The 18,608-nt window shown below is 38.3% G+C and overlaps 1 protein-coding gene across 4 annotated transcripts in view; it reads right to left on the bottom strand.

Moving 5' to 3' along the window:
• CFH (complement factor H) overlaps positions 1 to 18,608 on the bottom strand; it is a 224,954-nt gene that overhangs the window by 13,808 nt on the left and 192,538 nt on the right. For 3 of the 4 annotated variants that reach the window (XM_053209182.1, XM_027074901.2, XM_053209179.1), the window contains 7 exons: positions 16,873 to 17,046; positions 11,614 to 11,790; positions 9,956 to 10,138; positions 9,666 to 9,848; positions 7,223 to 7,396; positions 2,709 to 2,891; positions 2,048 to 2,257 (listed from right to left, as the gene is read on the bottom strand). In XM_053209182.1, the coding sequence (XP_053065157.1) occupies positions 2,048 to 2,257; positions 2,709 to 2,891; positions 7,223 to 7,396; positions 9,666 to 9,848; positions 9,956 to 10,138; positions 11,614 to 11,790; positions 16,873 to 17,046 (1,284 nt within the window). The remainder of the gene's footprint in view (positions 1 to 2,047; positions 2,258 to 2,708; positions 2,892 to 7,222; positions 7,397 to 9,665; positions 9,849 to 9,955; positions 10,139 to 11,613; positions 11,791 to 16,872; positions 17,047 to 18,608) is intronic. The other variant, XM_053209178.1, reaches the window with a different exon arrangement.

The following is an 18,608-nucleotide window of genomic DNA, read 5'->3' as shown; positions in this document are numbered from 1 at the left end:
CTGCTAGAACTGATACATGAATTCAGCAAAGTTGCAGGATACAAAATCAATGTACAGAAATCAGTTGCATTCTTATACACTAACAATGAAGCAACAGAAAGACAAATAAAGAAACTGATCCCATTCACAACTGCACCAAGAAGCATAAAATACCTAGGAATAAATATAACCAAAGATGTAAAAGATCTGTATGCTGAAAACTATAGAAAGCTTATGAAGGTAATTGAAGAAGATATAAAGAAATGGAAAGACATTTCCTGCTCATGGATTGGAAGAATAAATATTGTCAAAATGTCAATACTACCCAAAGCTATCTACACATTCAATGTAATCCCAATCAAAATTGCACCAGCATTCTTCTCGAAGCTAGAACAAGCAATCCTAAAATTCCTATGGAACCACAAAAGGCCACGAATAGCCAAAGTAATTTTGAAGAAGAAGACCAAAGCAGGAGGCATCACAATCCCAGACTTTAGCCTCTACTACAAAGCTGTCATCATCAAGACAGCATGGTATTGGCACAAAAACAGACACATAGACCAATGGAATAGAATAGAAACCCCAGAACTAGACCCACAAACGTATGGCCAACTCATCTTTGACAAAGCAGGAAAGAACATCCAATGGAAAAAAGACAGTCTCTTTAACAAATGGTGCTGGGAGAACTGGACAGCAACATGCAGAAGGTTGAAACTAGACCACTTTCTCACACCATTCACAAAAATAAACTCAAAATGGATAAAGGACCTGAATGTGAGACAGGAAACCATCAAAACCCTAGAGGAGAAAGCAGGAAAAGACCTCTCTGACCTCAGCCGTAGCAATCTCTTACTCGACACATCCCCAAAGGCAAGGGAATTAAAAGCAAAAGTGAATTACTGGGACCTTATGAAGATAAAACGCTTCTGCACAGCAAAGGAAACAACCAACAAAACTAAAAGGCAACCGACGGAATGGGAAAAGATATTTGCAAATGACATATCAGACAAAGGGCTAGTATCCAAAATCTATAAAGAGCTCACCAAACTCCACACTCGAAAAACAAATAACCCAGTGAAGAACTGGGCAGAAAACATGAAAAGACACTTCTCTAAAAAAGATATCCGGATGGCCAATAGGCACATGAAAGGATGCTCAATGTCGCTCCTCATCAGGGAAATACAAATCAAAACCACACTCGGATACCACCTCACGCCAGTCAAAGTGGCCAAAATGAACAAATCAGGAGACTATAGATGCTGGAGAGGATGTGGAGAAACGGGGACCCTCTTGCACTGTTGGTGGGAATGCAAATTGGTGCAGCCACTCTGGAAAGCAGTGTGGAGGTTCCTCAGAAAATTAAAAATAGACCTACCCTATGACCCAGCCATAGCACTGCTAGGAATTTATCCAAGGGATACAGGAGTACTGATGCATAGGGGCACTTGTACCCCAATGTTTATAGCAGCACTCTCAACAATAGCCAAATTATGGAAAGAGCCTAAATGTTCATCAACTGATGAATGGATAAAGAAATTGTGGTTTATATACACAATGGAATACTATGTGGCAATGAGAAAGAACGAAATATGGCCCTTTGTAGCAACGTGGATGGAACTGGAGAGTGTGATTCTATGTGAAATAAGCCATACAGAGAAAGACAGATACCATATGGTTTCACTCTTATGTGGATCCTAAGAAACTTAACAGAAACCCATGGGGGAAGGGAAGAAAAAAAAAAAAAAGAGGTTAGAGTGGGAGAGAGCCAAAAGATAAGGGACTGTTAAAAACTGAGAACAAACTGAGGGTTGATGGGGGGTGGGAGGGAGGGAAGGGAGGGTGATGGGTATTGAGGAGGGCACCTTTTGGGATGAGCACTGGGTGTTGTATGGAAACCAATTTGACAATAAATTTCATATATTAAAAAAAAATGATTTTAGATATTTAGCTGTAAGTGATTCTATATATTTAGAAACCTAAAGGATTCTTTCTCACGAATTTGATGACAATTGATTATGCTTAATGGATTATATCGAAAATAGAATTGTGGTTTGCATACTGTCCTCACCTACACACCGAGGTGGAGAACTCCATTTTCCCATGTGGCACGTTATCTCATCTTTTCCAGATATCCTGAAACCATCCTCGCAAGTGTATTTTAATTTGGTGCCATGTACATAAACCTCAGGTTTCAATGTTTCATCCATCTCTTCTGAAAATTGAGATGATTTAATGGTTCCATGTTCTATCTGAGGTGGTTGAGGACATGGGCTTTTTTCTGTATAAAGAACAGAGATCAATGTTTAAATTGAAAAATGTAATCAAATACTAGTTGAGGTTTTAAAATAAGGATAATCTGAAAAATTAAATTACTGAAAAACTAAAAAACATCTGGAATTTGCAAGCTCATGTCTCCATCAAATCTACAGTAGTATCTGCTTGTTCACTCTGCCCCCACATTCTTGTCCTGTTCATCACGAGTGAAATTTTCTATGGTATTTACAAACAAATTTTCTATGGTATTTACACAGTAACCCAAAGTTTTGGTATGTTTCTTTCATAGTAGAAGTGAAAGAATGCCGATTGATTTGTATACTTAGATTGCAATTTACTGTTTCAAGATAAAGTGAAATACATAGACAGAAAGGTCCTTGTTCATTTACACAAAGCACAGGGGAGTATTAACCTCATTTGAAAGAATGTTACAAAGCAAGTTATGCATTACTGACCAACGCAGTGTGGTATTGACTGCCATCTTCCATCCTTGCACACGATTTCCTCTGCATCCTGAATTATATAATTGTCTTGACAGACAACAGATACTTTTTCTCCATCCTGATAATTTACCGTCGTTGCCATATTGTGAGCATTGGGAATCTGAGGTGGAGGTGGGCATGACTGCATTTGTACTTCTACAAATATGAAAATTAGATTTCGTGATGAAAATCAGAAGTTAAAAATACTAAAGAGAAAGCCCAATAATAATGTATCATAAACGATAAATAATAAGGTTATGCTTAAACATGTGATACTCTTCAGCTTGTAGAGCGCTTTAATACATCACACGTGGTCTTAATGGTAGTATCTTCCTTTTATTCCTTCTGTGATAAATCGTGCATAATTTATGTAAGACTTCTTTTAATTATTTCTAACCATTACGATGTACTAACTGAATCATCCACTCAGTAACAGGCACTAAATAAATACTGATATTAGGATCTTTTTACAGCTATCTATAATCACATGTATTGTGATTGCATTAAAACCCTTATAAGATGTGGAATGGAAAATAATTAGCCAAAGGAAGGATTACATGTAGTTAAAGATCAATTATTTGATACAGGTCCTGGCCAAGACATTAATTAGATATGGTCATTAGTGATTAACAGTGTGTTGTTTAAAGTTCAAAACTCTCTGGAGATACTGTTGACTAGGTTGCCGACACTGTTTAGAGACACACAGATGATGAAATGCACCCTGTTTAACGGATTAGACAGCCTGACTTTAGTTCTATGACCAGCAAGATATACAAGATTCCTTTGCAAACTTGCGTTTGAGCTCCCATAAAGCAGAGATACCTCACATGTATCGTGGCAGTTCATAACCTGGAGACAAAGATGTCCTGTTCCACTGAGGGAAGACTCTGGGCGACTAACCCTGGAGGCTTTTGGACCTCTCTGTGATACCTATGTTTTGCTTTCTCCTGCCATGCGTTTATTTCATTAAAGACCTTATGTGACTGTACATTGGGAAGTCTCCTGAGTCCTTCCAATTATCTGACACTTTGTATTCAATTCAGAGAAATTGTTGACGGAATATAATTCATTCATGCTGACTAATATGGTCATATTTTCTATTTCTATCTTTAGACAGATGCAGGAGTATTTTATATTTAATCAAAAGTTTTTTTCTTATTTCTGTTTTCATTATTTTGGCATATTTTTTTCAATGTATTCTCAAGGATTTATTTTCTTCTATATATGCTGTTTAACCATTTTTGTCCTAATAATCTTAATTTGTACTTCCTCTTGATACATTTTGCCAGAGGTTGGTCTGGCAACTAAATTTCCCTAAAGGCAGAATCATTACTCTGCAAATCCTCTGTTTGTGCTTTTTTTTTTTAAAGCTTCTTTGTATTTTTTGCATTTTACTTTATTTTTACATTTTAAAATTTTTTCTGTATTATTTTGTAGTCCTTTGAAAAACAAATATACCACAAAAATGTTGTTACAAGAGGATACATTTATCTAAGAAAAAACTGAATATTTGTAAATTAAGCAACAAAATTCTCAATAACTGATGAGTCAAAGAAGAAACCACAAGGAATACTAGGAAACATTTCACATAGAATTCAATGAAAATGAAATGTATATAAAAATTGAGACTTCTACAACAGTTTTAGAAGGGAAAATGAAATTAATCCTTAAAAGTAGGATGGTTTAAATCCAAGTTTTAGTTTTCTACCTTAAGAAATAGAAAAGTAAAATTAAAATCAAAGTAATTAGAAAAAACAACTTAAGCCCACAGAAGAGAGAAAAGTGAGAAAGGCAAATAGAAAAGAGAAAACAGAAAAAATAGTGAATGTTAATAAGGCTAAAAAATAGAAGAGAGAGTAAATGGAGAAAATCGAGTGTTAAAACTGGTTATGTGGAAATGTTAATAAATTCAAGAAAAAAAATCCAGGAAGAATAGTCAAGATACAAGTAATAAGTATCAATGTTAAGAAAGAAAGAAGAGATATCTGCCAAGAAACTATACAGTTAAAAGGAAAATAGCACATGAAGGGAATACTAGAAACAACTGCACACCAATCAATTTGACAAACGAGAGATTTCTTGAAAAATACAACTTCCTTTCATTGATGAAAGACAGTAAGAAAATCGGAATATTTCATTACTTATTAAAGAAATTGAATTCTTCATCAAGAAAACTTCCAAAAAAGCAAATTATATGTCACACGACTTTGCACGTAAATTCTATCAACCATTTAAGGTAAAAATAATGAAATAATAAGTGTAATTACCTATATATATATATATATATATGTATTTATACATATATCTGCAATTTGTTTTATGAGGCCACACTAATACTGATAACAAAACTTGGGAGAGGCATTAAAAGAAAAAGCATCTATAGATTAATATCTCCCATGATCACAGATGCAAAACTTCTTAAAACTATGTCAGCAAATCAAGTATATGAAAATATAATAGAGTTAACTCTAGGCATGAGAGATTTGGTCAATATTCAAGAAGTTACATATATAATTCACTACATTAACAGATAAGAATGCCATATTATCCTATCAAGAGATATGTAAAAAGCATTTAAAAATACCCAACATTGGTTGATCATAAAATTTCTCACTCAGCTAAATAAGACGAGAAGGAGTAGTTTCCTTAAACTGATAAAGGGCGTCTACAAAAATCCTAAAGTGACATTATGATTGTGGTAAAATGTTGAATACCCTCTCTCTGTGGTCAGGAATAGGACAGAGATGTTCATTCTCATCACTTCCTTTCAACAGTTTACTGGACGTCTTAGCCAGTATGATGAGATAAAAAAAAACAAAATCAAAATAGACTGGCAAAAATAAAATCTTGTGGTAGCACTGACATAACTGCTTACAGAAAATTGCCACAAATCTACGAAGCAACACCTGAAATGAAAAATGCAGCTTGGTATAGTTTCAGACGATCCAATTAACATGCAGAAACCAAGCGTGAGGGCAGACACATAAAAAGATCCCAAACTCCTCTCCCACACACACTGAATCCATGGTACATATGGAGCAATCGCCTCTGAAAAAGACCTGAAAACCAGCTGAACGGCCCCTTCACAACAAACAGTAAAAGGGCCACATTCAGGTGGGTAGGAGAGTCAGGAAGACAGTATATGGAACAAACCCCACCCCTGGCAGGGCTACACACATTCAGGAGGGATCTCACTGACCCAGAGCCTCTCCCTGAGGAGTAAGGGGTTTGTTTCCCACATTAACAACCCAAACCCTGGAATCTGCAGCAGGAAGATGAGCTCCCAAAATGTCTGGCTTTGAAAACCAACAGAGCTCATATCCAGGATATCTGAAGGGCTATCGAGAACTGAGACCCTTTTCTTAAAGAGCTCGCACCCAGACTCACTACCCCAGGCGACCAATGTGAAAGAACAGTTTGAGAAATACCTAGACATCTGAGAAGCAGATTCATTTGCTCGCCTTAAAGCATCTGCTCGAGAGGGCGCATCTGTTGGGACTCTTTCCGGGATGGAGGTGCAGGCAGGTGCCATGTCTACAGTTTCCCTCTACCTTGATGGCACCAGTGGGTGCACTCCAGCCCAGGGCTCTCCTGTGCTTCATCAAAGCCGGCGAGCGGGACCCAGCCCTGCATTCTGCTGCCTCGCTAAAGCTGGCCAGCATGCTCAGCCCACAGAGGGCACACTCCTTGAAACCCAGGCTCTAGTGGCCTGAGGGGCTTGCATTTCTGGGGCCTGCAACACACTACAACAATCCGAGAGATAACTCTTGGTGGGCCACTACCTCCGGGGCACTACAAAGCAGCCTGAAACACAGCCCAGACTTTCTGGGGAAAAAGCCTAATTATCTGTCTTAGACCGGTAGCCTGAGGGGTGGACTTGAGATTTGCCACACATCTGGGGGCCACCGAGATGCCCTCAGGGAAGGTGGACCAGGGGATGCCATCTTTGTGCTCTCCTCAGCCTCAAAGAAAACCAAATCACTATTTTTTAAAGATACCCGACCGGCGTTAATTTGAGGCCATCAAGTTTCTGGGTGGGTTGTTTTATAGCTGACTGAAGCACTGATGCACTTAATATCGAGAAATGATGTTTTGGTTAGTTTCTAAATTCCCTTCTGGCTTCAAAATTATTTGTAATAATAAATAGCTAAACATGTTTAAAAGATGTCCAAGGGGCGCCTGGGTGGCTCAGTCGGTTAAGCGTCCGACTTCGGCTCAGGTCATGATCTCACGGTCCGTGAGTTCGAGCCCCACATAGGGCTCTGTGCTAACAGCTCAGAGCCTGGAGCCTGCTTCAGATTCTGTGCCTCCCTCTCTCTCTGACCCTCCCCCATTCATGCTCTGTCTCTGTCTCAAAAATAAATAAACATTAAAAAAAAAAAATTAAAAAAAATAAAAAAATAAAAATAAAAGATGCCCAAATACTGCTTTGGCAAGTTCGGAAGAAATAGAATAAGATTTTGAAAGTACTATAAACAAGAGCTTACCTGTGCAGGTTAGTTCAGGATCCCATCTTCCATTTATGCACGTTGAGTGTTTCTGTTCTAATTTTCCTCTACATTTGTAACTTATCTTCTCATTATGATCAAATTCGGTCTTGTATAATGGATTCGCCTCACGTATAGTTAAGCTGTGTTTACACTTTTGAAGTTCATCTGTTGCTAGAAAATGAAAATATTGCCTTGAAAAGACTACTTATAAGAATCAAAGCAGTTAATGCAGAACAATAGCTTAGACTCAATAGTATATCGAAATTAGAATTTATGCCCGTAAGTCCCACCAACCAAGTCATTCCTGATCATATTGCATGTGATGGGCTACTTATTATGTCTGAACATAAGTCCTGTGTCCAGGCTTTGAAATTTCAGAGAAAATGTCTGCCATAAATACAGCCTGCACTTTGGGGATTAGAAAAGCATTAAGAGGCTCACTTTTTTGGATGATTTACACACTGAACAGTCATCACCTGGTTAAATTTGGTCTCTTATTTATCTGTGGAAATAGAATATATGAAGCTGCTAGTTTAAATATCGTGTTTCAGAAAAATGAATATATTTTTTCACTTATGGTAATTTAATAAGCACATCTAAAATGTACTACGTAAAATGTGAACACTTAAGCAGATCTTTTGCATGATCACTAAAATCGGACAAATACTTGGACTAAGAAATTGGGTGCTTCAAGTCACAACCTGTTTACTGTATATACTCTTCCAATCTTTGAAAAACTATTTTGTACATCAGTCAACCTATAATTCAATAATATTGTAAGAGTCCATTTTGTTGACTCTAATATGAGTATAACAACTTTTTATACAACTACATACTTCAAAAATTCAATGCAGCCCGGAGTACTTTGTCAAGTTGATAAAATATCAATTGATGTAGGTCTTTGGATTTTTTAATAATTACCCAAAGAAGTAATGATTTTGTAATACAATAAAAAATAAAACAAAGGGGACTAATTCAAAACACACTAGAGGCTGAAAATAAATTCTGTTTTTAGGGCTTGTCTTCAGTGTTGAGGAAGACAAAACAAGGTTTTCTTCAGGTGATAGTAACTCATCTATAGTCCAAAGGAGTGGTGGTGGGTGTTGTCATGGTCCTATGATTGACTGGTTTCTGAAAGAATTTCCTTGATTCTTACGAGAAAATAAACATTTTGAGAAGAGTGGAAAGCTAGACTAGCTAGAGGTACAAAATAAACACTGAGAGGAGAAAATTGGAGTAAGGTCTATGATAGTTAAAAGTGGATTATGGTAAACTTGAATATAGGTCGAAGATTAGCCTTGGAAAGGCAAACTCTGAGATCTAAAAAGAGTAATAAATGAAATAGATGTTTTAGTATAAGAGTGAAAAGTTGAGAGTTTTCATGCCTGTTACAACCTTGGGTTTTCCCCCGTATAAAATGAGGGGAAATTGTTTGTGGAGACAGAAGAGGACAAAGATGAAATTTGGTCTTGAAGGACTGGCAATACTTCTCGTGGGAATGTGTCTAGCAAAAATGTAAGGATTAAAAAGCAACAAAACTTAAGGGTTCATTCAACAAACTCCTATTTAATGTCTGCTGTATGTTCACCAGTCCTTTGTATATTGGGAATACATCGTGAACAAAACGGGTGTCAATCTCTGCTCTCATGGAACATGAGCCTAAGCCCTACCTTCTCCTTGGAACAATTAATGCCTAGACATCTGGTGAATAAGTAAGATTGGACATCCAGGACTCTCTTTGAATGTAGGACCCAAGAAAACTGTAGGAAAGAACTCATTCCAAGGGAAAAAGGAACAGGGCCCCCATTATTTTCCCAGCTAGTCATCAAAGACATGGTCATCCAAAGGTCAGGATGATGCACATACATCAACCACAGTGAAGTCCAACAATCAGGTTTGTTTCCTGGCCCCACCCTGACTGCCTCCTTTGACTGACTTATACTGCGAACCCAGAGGATCTGCAGCTCACCCACCCTTTGGCACATTAACTTCTTGCTGCCGCATTTGAAACAGACTGAGAGATCCTTAGAAGCTTTGAGAGAGGCAAGATTCCTATAGGGACGTAGCAAGTGGGCACTTTCTTGACTTTGTCTGTTTTCCAGGGCCTGAAAACAAGAGTGCCGCGTAAAACAAAAATGGGATTTATGCAAATATGCTTCTATTTTCCTGGCGATTAATACTCAGATTTAAATCATATGAATAACTGTAAGTAAAATTTAGCTTCACACTTAAAAACCATGTTAATTTCAGGGATAGAAAGGGTGATCAAACTCTTTTGCTAGTTTATATTTTTCCTTTGTAGACGATAAGCAATCATTATAATTTAAGACCTGACATTTTCAAGCATATATCTAAATTTCAAAACTATGTTTGCAGATACAGTTTTTACAATAAAAATATTACATTTCATTGACCGTCTATTTGAGAAGTGTCTTCTCACCAATGCACTGAGGAAGTTGGGTCCATAATCCCCTTATACATGTAATTGATTTCTGTCCAATCATTGTGAATCCTTCTCTGCAATTGAACTCCACTGAATCTCCGTGGTGATAGGGAGGGTTAGAAGTCTGAACAGCGTAGCCGTAATTAAGTTCTGGTATATCTCCACATGTAGTCTCCACCTCTGTGAAAAGTTCAGAAAAATATGTTTACTTATGAAATATAATTTATGTGTTTCTGTAAATATAGAAGGTTGGTTTATTTTAAATATGAATATATTTTATACATTACCAATACAAATAGGCAAGTCTGTCCACTGTCCATCAACACACTGAATTTTATTAAAACCCTTCATCAGAAATCTAGGATTGCACACATATTCCACCAAATCGTTGTGTTCATAGTTTTCTTTCTGTGTTTCTTTAACTTTCCCATTAAGGAGTTGAGGAGGTGGAGAACACTGTTTTGTTTGCTCTACAGGAGAAATAATGTGTAAATAATGATCAAATTACCTATTTCACAACTTAAAAAGAATAAAATGGAGAGATTTTTTCTTTAATTAATTTGTATTATTTATAATATACTTTATTATAGCCTTCTTAAGTAATGAAAAAGAAATAGTGCTTAAACTAGAAACATATTTCCCAGTTCTTATTTCAAAATTTTTACTTTAGAGAGACAGAGAGCACGAGTGGGGGAGATGGGCAGAGAGAGAGAGAGAGAGAGAGAGAGAGAGAGAGAGAGGGAGAGAGAATCTTCAGGAGACTCTATGCTCAGCGTGGAGCCCAACATTGGGCTCGATTCCATGACCCACGGATCATGACCTGAGATGAAGTGCAGAGTGAAATGCTCAACAATTGAGCCACCGTGGCACCCTAACCCAGTGCTATTACTTACACTGAACTAGTGTATTGGAAGTATATTGAAACCCAGAAAACATGGTTAAAAATCTAGATATTCTAGGGGCGCCTGGGTGGTGCAGTCGGTTAAGTGTCCGACTTCAGCCAGGTCACGATCTCGCGGTCTGTGAGTTCGAGCCCCGCGTCGGGCTCTGGGCTGATGGCTCGAGCCTGGAGCCTGTTTCCGATTCTGTGTCTCCCTCTCTCTCTGCCCCTCCCCCGTTCATGCTCTGTCTCTCTCTGTCCCAAAAATAAACGTTGAAAAAAAAATTTAATATAAAAAAAAAATAAAAATCTAGATATTCTAAAGATGTATGCAAACCAATTCCTCAATATGGTTGTGTAAATTATCTCAATATTCATATTCCACAGCAGTTATCAAAACTGTTTGAAAAAATGCCAGTGTTTGAGGCAAGCATTTTTTTATTAAATCTTTTAATGTTTATTCATTTTTGAGAGACAGAGCATAAGCAGGGGAGACACAGAGAGAGAGGGAGACAGAATCCGACCCAGGCTCCAGCGTTCAAGCTGTTAGCACAGAGCTAGACATGGGGCTCGAACTCACAAACAGCGAGATCATGACCTGACCGGAAGTCTGACGCTTAACCGACTGAGCCACTCAAGTGCCCCTAGGTAAGCATTTTATCAACATATTTTAACTTTGATTAAGCCATACATGTGATTGAATTCCCTGAATTGAGTATAAATTGCTTGAATACTGTTTAGATGACCTAACGAAACCTGAAGTAAGGCCCATGCTATAGTTTCAATATTAATGATGGAAATGTAGGCAAGAAGAAAAGTAACAAACGTGTACGGCATTGTATATGTATCTATGGATAATGCCACTACATATATCAAGAAACAATTGAAGATTAATTTCTTAAAAAAGAAAATCTGAGATATCTATTACCCAACACATATCCCGGTTTAATGCATTAGATTACAAACACAGAGACTTGAAGCCAACAAAAATTAAGAGTGGAAACAAAAAAAGTTAATATCCAAAATCCTAATTCTTGTTTCAGCCACTGGAAGATAAATATTCACCTTTACATGTTGGAAGATTAGGGGACCACCCAAAGTCGTAACACTGAACTGAATCTGGTCCAACTCTTTTAAGTCTTTGTCTGCAGAAGAATTTCAACACATCTCCGACTTTATATTTTTCTTTTTTGGGCTGAGTATTTAAGTTATTTTCTATTTCAGGAATCTTGCATTCTTTTTCTATAAAAAGAGTTAAAATAATTTAGTGAGAATATATAATTAATGATTGCCAAAGTATATTTTATATGTGTCGTATAAAAATGAGGTGCTGGGTACTGCTTATACAGAGGAGCAACAGAAAAATTTACGTTAGGTTTTGTATACCTTCTAAATTCATAAGGGACCCTGAGAATTATTAAGGCATTGAAGAGCAACATAGGTACCCTGAAAATGTATTTGTAAGGTCAACTTGCTTATACTGGTTCTGATTTTATAACTGACATTTATAAATATAATGTTACATTGTTTTTTACTCTCAAAACATAAAAGTATTCCCTCACATTAAAAAAAAAAACCTTGATGCTACAATTTTAAAGTTGCAGTCAAATAACAATTGGCAATTTTGTTTAATGTAAATACAACTGGGGAATCAGAACACACACAAGGCATTTCTAACGTGTCTCAAAGAAACCAATAGTCACGGAGGCGCTTCCCGAGTGTGACGCGTGGACTCCGCCCCCTGCCTCGCTGCCGCCTCCCTCGCTCCCTCTGCGCACGGAGCACAGCCCAGCGTCCGGAGCGGAGGCCGGGGGCGGGGCGTCGCGGCCCCGGGCGGCGGGCACAGGTCTGGTTGGAGGCGGCTGTGTCGGGCCTGGGTGTCCGCCTGTCGCGCTCGCCGCCGCCTGCTCCTATGGGGTCTTTGCAAGGGGCTGACCCGCAGGCTGCTCATCTTCTTCGACCTGGCCTGGCGGCTGCGCGTCAACTTCCCCTACGTCCACATCGTGGCTTCCATGATGCTCAGCGTCCGTCTGCAGGTTCATACTGAGATCCATTCTGCTGACTGGCAAAGGCGTGTCGTCAGGCTACCACACCACAGAACACGCAGCATGAGGGACAGAGTAGGGGCTCTGGGCGGCTACCTCGGGAAGGTGAAGAGGGCAGGGGAGGACTCGGACAAGCTGCTATGTGGCCTTGAAGGAGCACAGGGGGAGCGCCCGTGCCCGAACTCCTGGATGCATACGCCCTGCGGTTCAAGTAGATGGAAATTCACAAAATGAGTTATCAACGGAAGTGAAGAATGCTGAGGTCAACCTCTCGCTTCACAATGGCAACAAAGCGCTTCCATGTTTGAAAGAATCATTAAGAAGTTCAGCTTCCGCAGAGGCCTAAAGCAAGACTGTGGATCTGTCCTGTGCTCCTACAGGAGAGCATCGTGCTGGGGTCTCCTGTGGTGGTGGTGGTGGTGGTGGCTCTGGTGAGGGGCTGGCCGGGAGGAGGGCCCAGGGCCAGCGACAGCACAGAGGATGGTGCCACAAAGGAGAACCTTGGGGGTCAGGACTACCGTGCCTTCAGAAACGGCCAGAAATGGGGATTTCTGAGGAGGAAGCGCCAAATGCTCTTCTAGAAGGGCGAGGCTCTGAGTGGGAAAGGTCTGGCCTGCATCTCCTCCTGTCTACACTGCTCCATGCATGCCCCGAAGCATTCCTGAATGATGAGACAGAATGTGTTTTCCTTGGCCATTCAAGCCCGCATTTTCAGAGCAAACAGAATCCAAGAAAACGCCTTCACAGGTACAAAGTACCTCAACTGATCTGCAGATAACACTGGGGTTACTGGCTCTACCAGCTTTGGAAGGAGCAAATCCTGTATGCCATAGTTAAGGTACAAGCAGAACAACAAAAAGAGTGAGATTGATTTTGAAAGCTGTCTTAGAGGGGCGCCTGGGTAGCTCAGTCAGTTAGGCGGCCAACTTCGGCCCAGGTCATGATCTCGGGTTGGAGACCCTCGTTGTGCTCTGTGCTGGCAGCTCGGAGCCTGGAGCCCGCTTCAGATACTGTGTCTCCCTCTCTCTCCCCCTCCTCTGCTTGCTCTCTGTTTCTTTCTCAAATAATAAACATTAAAATAATAATAATAATAAATAAAAATTTTAAAAAGCTGTCTTAGAATGAGTTCTTTCACACTGAGACTGGGTGCCTGTTAACAGGGCAGCAGTGAAGTTCCTGCCTCAGTTGGTGTGATCAAAGGAAGTGGAAGTGAAACTCCTGGGAGGCTGGTTGATGACGGAGGGGATTTTTGAGCATGCTTTAAATGGTGCTCAGAAGACATTCAGTATTGGGCTACCACTTCAAAGAGAGCATTAATATATCTTGTACCAATATCAGGTTAGAACGTGAAGATTTAACAAAATTCTTTATGGATCTTCAGCACTCTTGCCAAGGGCTACTGTCCCAGATACCATCTCCTCAGGCCATCTGCTGGAAGTGGCCACTTGTACAAGTCAGCCTCTCCATAGTTGACAGTTAGCTGTCCCCATTTCTGCATTCTGTAGAATAATTTTGGTCTGCAGAACAATTTGATTTCTTTCCTCACATCCCCTCTCCTTCCACTTGAAATCCAATTTAAAGGGAGGCCCCACAGTGAAAGCTGAAATATTAAATGTACTTTTAGTATAATCCTTTCTCACACTGGGAGCCCTACCAGTGTCGCCTGAAATAAAAGCAAGCTTGAGACTTCTCTGCTGCAGCTCAGCTGGGGAGAGATGGATTTAGCGTTTCCCTTACGGGAAGGTTCCAGTTCCTAGGAGTGGAGGTATCTCGTATACTAACATTTTTTTCTGAGGTAATGCCTCTGGTTGTTGATAACTTTGATAAAGATCACTTGAGAGCATGGAGTTTTTAAAGAGTCCCAAAGAGAGACTTCACCATTTTCGGGGCTTATTGACTGCCTGTATCCATTTGTGTGCTACAATTACTATGCCATGTGCTGTTTCAGTGTTTTGGGAAAGTGAAAAATTAAAACCTTTTACTTTGCATAATAAATGTCTTATTTTAAGTGCATAAAAAAAGAAACTATTAAAATAGCTTAATTAAACACTGTATTATAAATTATATTAGTAAGGAAATTAAACTAAAAATAAAACAAAATAAAGAACTATGTTCAAGGCCACATAGTTAGGCATAGTCTGGGAGTTCTGAACATTTACATAATATACAATTATTATTAAACCTATAATTTTTACTATCTATTAAATTGTTGATTATTCTGATTCAAATTAGGAATGTCTAAAATCATCCCTTCAAATTTGTCAAGTCTGTGGCATTTGTGGCATTCGTGACATTCCCGAGTATTATTTAAAAATGCATTTTTCTTATTTGGAATCCTCCTATCTTGCTAATTCATTTATAAATTAACTGGAATTTGAATATTATAATTATATTTAAAAAAAACCAATCCTTTGAAATATTAGAACCTTTGTAAATATTAAAACATTTTATAGATGAGGAAGAGTGAATGAAGCTGCAAGTAAGTGTGGTTGTTGCCCTAAGGTACATGTTTAGCCAGCTGATGGGATTGGAATTTGCTAGAACCCCGCCAGGCTGACTCCACTGGACTCACTTAGACTTCCTCATCCTTCAATCATTTTCTTCTCTCCACATCTAGGAGAACATTCACTCCAAAATGTTCTCTTCTCCCAATTCTCTGGGTCCTCCCTTTCCTATCTACTCTGCCATCTATTATCTTCCACGTGACACCTAAACGTTGGAATGCTTCATGGCTCAGTCTTGAGCTCTCTTCTCTTTTTATTCTGTATTCTTTTCCAATTTCATATCCTCATTTATGCGGTAACAATTCCAAATATGTATTTCTTGGCTAGACCCACATAGTCAACTCTGTAGTTTACATATCCAAATTTGATTGTCCATGGGCAGCTCAACCATAATGTGCTCAAGTCAAAAGTTGGGATGTTCCTCCCAAAGTGCTCTTTCTTCTGTCAGCACCACCTTACAAAAAGGCACTGCCATTTACATGTTTGCTTATGAAAAAAAGGCAGTGAGTCCCTTCATTATTACTCTCTCTTACATCTAATATTTAGTAACATCACCTGTGTTTTCTACCAACAACATAGATTTTGAATGTGTTCTGCTTTGCATCTCATCACCCATCATCCTATCCCAATCCCCATACTTGTTCATGCTGCATAAACTCCCGAATCTTCTCCTGCCCACCACAATCACAGCATGTGGGAAAAAAAAAAAGAAAAAAAAAAAACTTTTCAAAAATCTAAATGATTATATTTCTTCCTTTAAGACTCCTTTGTAGCTTTTTATCAGTCATAAAACTAATCTAAATGCTGATATGCCTGGGAAATAACCTGGGTAATCTTTTCTTTGCCTCCTATCCAGGCTTAGTTCATAAAATTCTCCCACATCTTAAGTAGAATCTGCTCACCCTGATATTTCTCAAATATTGTTTTGCTATCAAAGTTTTGCACAGACTGTTCCCTTGGTGTGGAACATTCTATAGCCACTCAAATTTTCCACAGATTCAAGTCCTACTCCTAATCCTGGAAAATAGTGGATTAGCAAACATGAAAGAGATTCATAGAATAGTCCACAGAACTTGTCCAAGTCAGAAAATAAAGAGCTTCTCTCAGGGCCTACAGAAATTAACACTCAAGGCAGAAGGTGTGAAAGCAGAAACTCAGGAGCAAAATAGCTGAGGAAATTGTCAGAAACTATAATTTGGTTTTCTTATATCACACACTAAAAGAACCCAGTTTTAAATAATATGAAAACTTGCATTTAGAATAACAAACACAATTATTCTTTGTTTACAAACATACCATGTATATGGGCCATAGGAAACACTGTGTTATTGTCTTTGGGCTTTCAAACACCCTCTTCTCCCAGTTACATTAAATCAGAAGAAGACACCTTGATTTTAATCATACTCCTTAAAAATGACTTCAAATAATGCAAGTTTGTTCAAAATGGAAATCTATTTTTTTTTTAACATTTTTATTTGTTTTTGAGAGAGAGAGAGACAGAGTGTGAGTGGGAGGGGTGGAGAGAGAGAGTGAGACACAGAATCTGAAGCAGGCTTCAGGCTCTGAACTGTCAGCATAGAGCCCCACATGGGGCTTGAACCCGAGAACTGCGAGATCATGACCTGAGCCAAAATCTGAGGTTCAACCCACTGAGCGACCCAGATGCCCCCAAAATGACTTTAAACAATGCAAATTTGTTCAAATTGGGATATCTTAAACACGTCTTGTTGATTTTGTTAATCCTGAAAAAAAATACCTGGAAAAATGGTACTTACCATAACATATTGGTTTATGAGACCAACCATCGTTACCACACACTATTGAACCTGCGCGCCCATCTTGGCTTTCGTATCCATCGTGGCATTCATAGTCCAACTTGTCATTGAGTTTAAACCACGTGACATTGCTTTTGGCTTTGGCATTCTCAAATGCTGGCATGTCACAAGATTCTAATGCATAACAGAATTGAAGATTTCAATTCTAATATTATTTAATGGACAATGTAATTATGTCTCATCCCAAGGAAGTAAAAAAAACTTTATCAATTAGTATGTGCTAGTAAATTCAGTATTATATTAAAATAATCTAAGAATACAAGTGATAAATCATTGCCCTGAAAGTTACTCAAAATGAAAAACCATGTTTCTACATAGCAGTTTCCTTATTGCTTAAATATTCAGGAAGTTTGTCAAAGAACACTTTCCTCTGTCAATTATAATTTTGTGTTTATGCCATGCTTATAATAAAATAGGGTACTACAGATGCATCATACTTTTTCTAGCAAAACAGAATATGTTTTTGTGACTTAAAACACCAAACTCATTAGCAGTGTGGCAAGTATGCCAGAGAAAAATGGATTAGTTGAATAGGATTGGTTTTCAAAAATGCAAGTTAATTTATAAACATTCTATAAAACTCTACTTTAAAACATAATAGTTTCTAAAACTCACATGCTCATTTTCTTTCCCAAATATTTTCCTAAAGGCTGTATATTCTTTTAAACTTACCAAGATTTAATGGAGCGATAACTCTAATTTTTATAATTAGTTATAAGAAAGTAAAATGTTAAAAGTTTCAATTATTGCTAACAGGATGGTGATATTTAAATAATTTTATACTGTTATGTAACCAGCTACCTTAAAGCTTTAAAAAACAAAGCAAAACTGTACCAGTGAAAAGAGACAGAGAGAGAGAGAGAGAGAGAGAGAGAGAGAGAGACAGAGAGAGATTCTCTTCCATAATAAGTGTTATAATGGATAGCTAATTACAATTTAGTGTAAAATGAGTTTGATATGGGAGCCACTTTTATCATTTTTTTCTGTAGCTAGTGCTCATAGTAACCAAGGAAATTGAAAAAAAAAAATAAGGAAATGGAAACAGTAGAAATGGATATTCAAATATCCACTTCACTTAAAGTGAACATGCTAAATATCAGTTCAAAAATATCACTGCGTAGCTTTGGAGTATAAGATAAACTGAGGAAACTGTTCATAGAAAAATCTTCATAAACATCTAGGGACAGTGAAATCTTTCAACACAGCTGAATTTGGTGCTATCTAGAAGCATTTCTGTCTCTACTAATTAGATGTTTATGATTTTCTAAGGGAGCTGTTTTAGAAGTGGACTTAGCCTGGATTGTCAAACATAAATTCTACAGGTTCAATTAAAATTCTACACTATGGACCCAGATCTTCACTTATAAACATAATATTATGTCTAGCAACAAAGATTCTGACATCAAAACCTTATCATCTAAAAACAGGAAAAATAGGCACAAAGGTTGGTGTCAGCCAGAAGAAATAAATGAGTTTCCAGAATACACATAAGGCTCCCTAACCAGTTTCCAAATCACAGGATTTAAAAGAAAAAAATTTTTAAATTGTATTTATTTTCAAAGGAGAGAGAGACAGAGCATGAGCAGGGGAGGGGCAGAGAGAGGGGGAGACACAGAATCTGAAGCAGGTTCCAGGCTCTGGGCTGTCAGCACACAGCCCGATGCAGGGCTCAAACT

The sequence above is a fragment of the Acinonyx jubatus genome, chromosome E4, assembly GCF_027475565.1.
Source record: "Acinonyx jubatus isolate Ajub_Pintada_27869175 chromosome E4, VMU_Ajub_asm_v1.0, whole genome shotgun sequence".
NCBI lineage: Eukaryota > Metazoa > Chordata > Mammalia > Carnivora > Felidae > Acinonyx > Acinonyx jubatus.
This window is presented reverse-complemented; position numbering and strand designations above follow the sequence as displayed.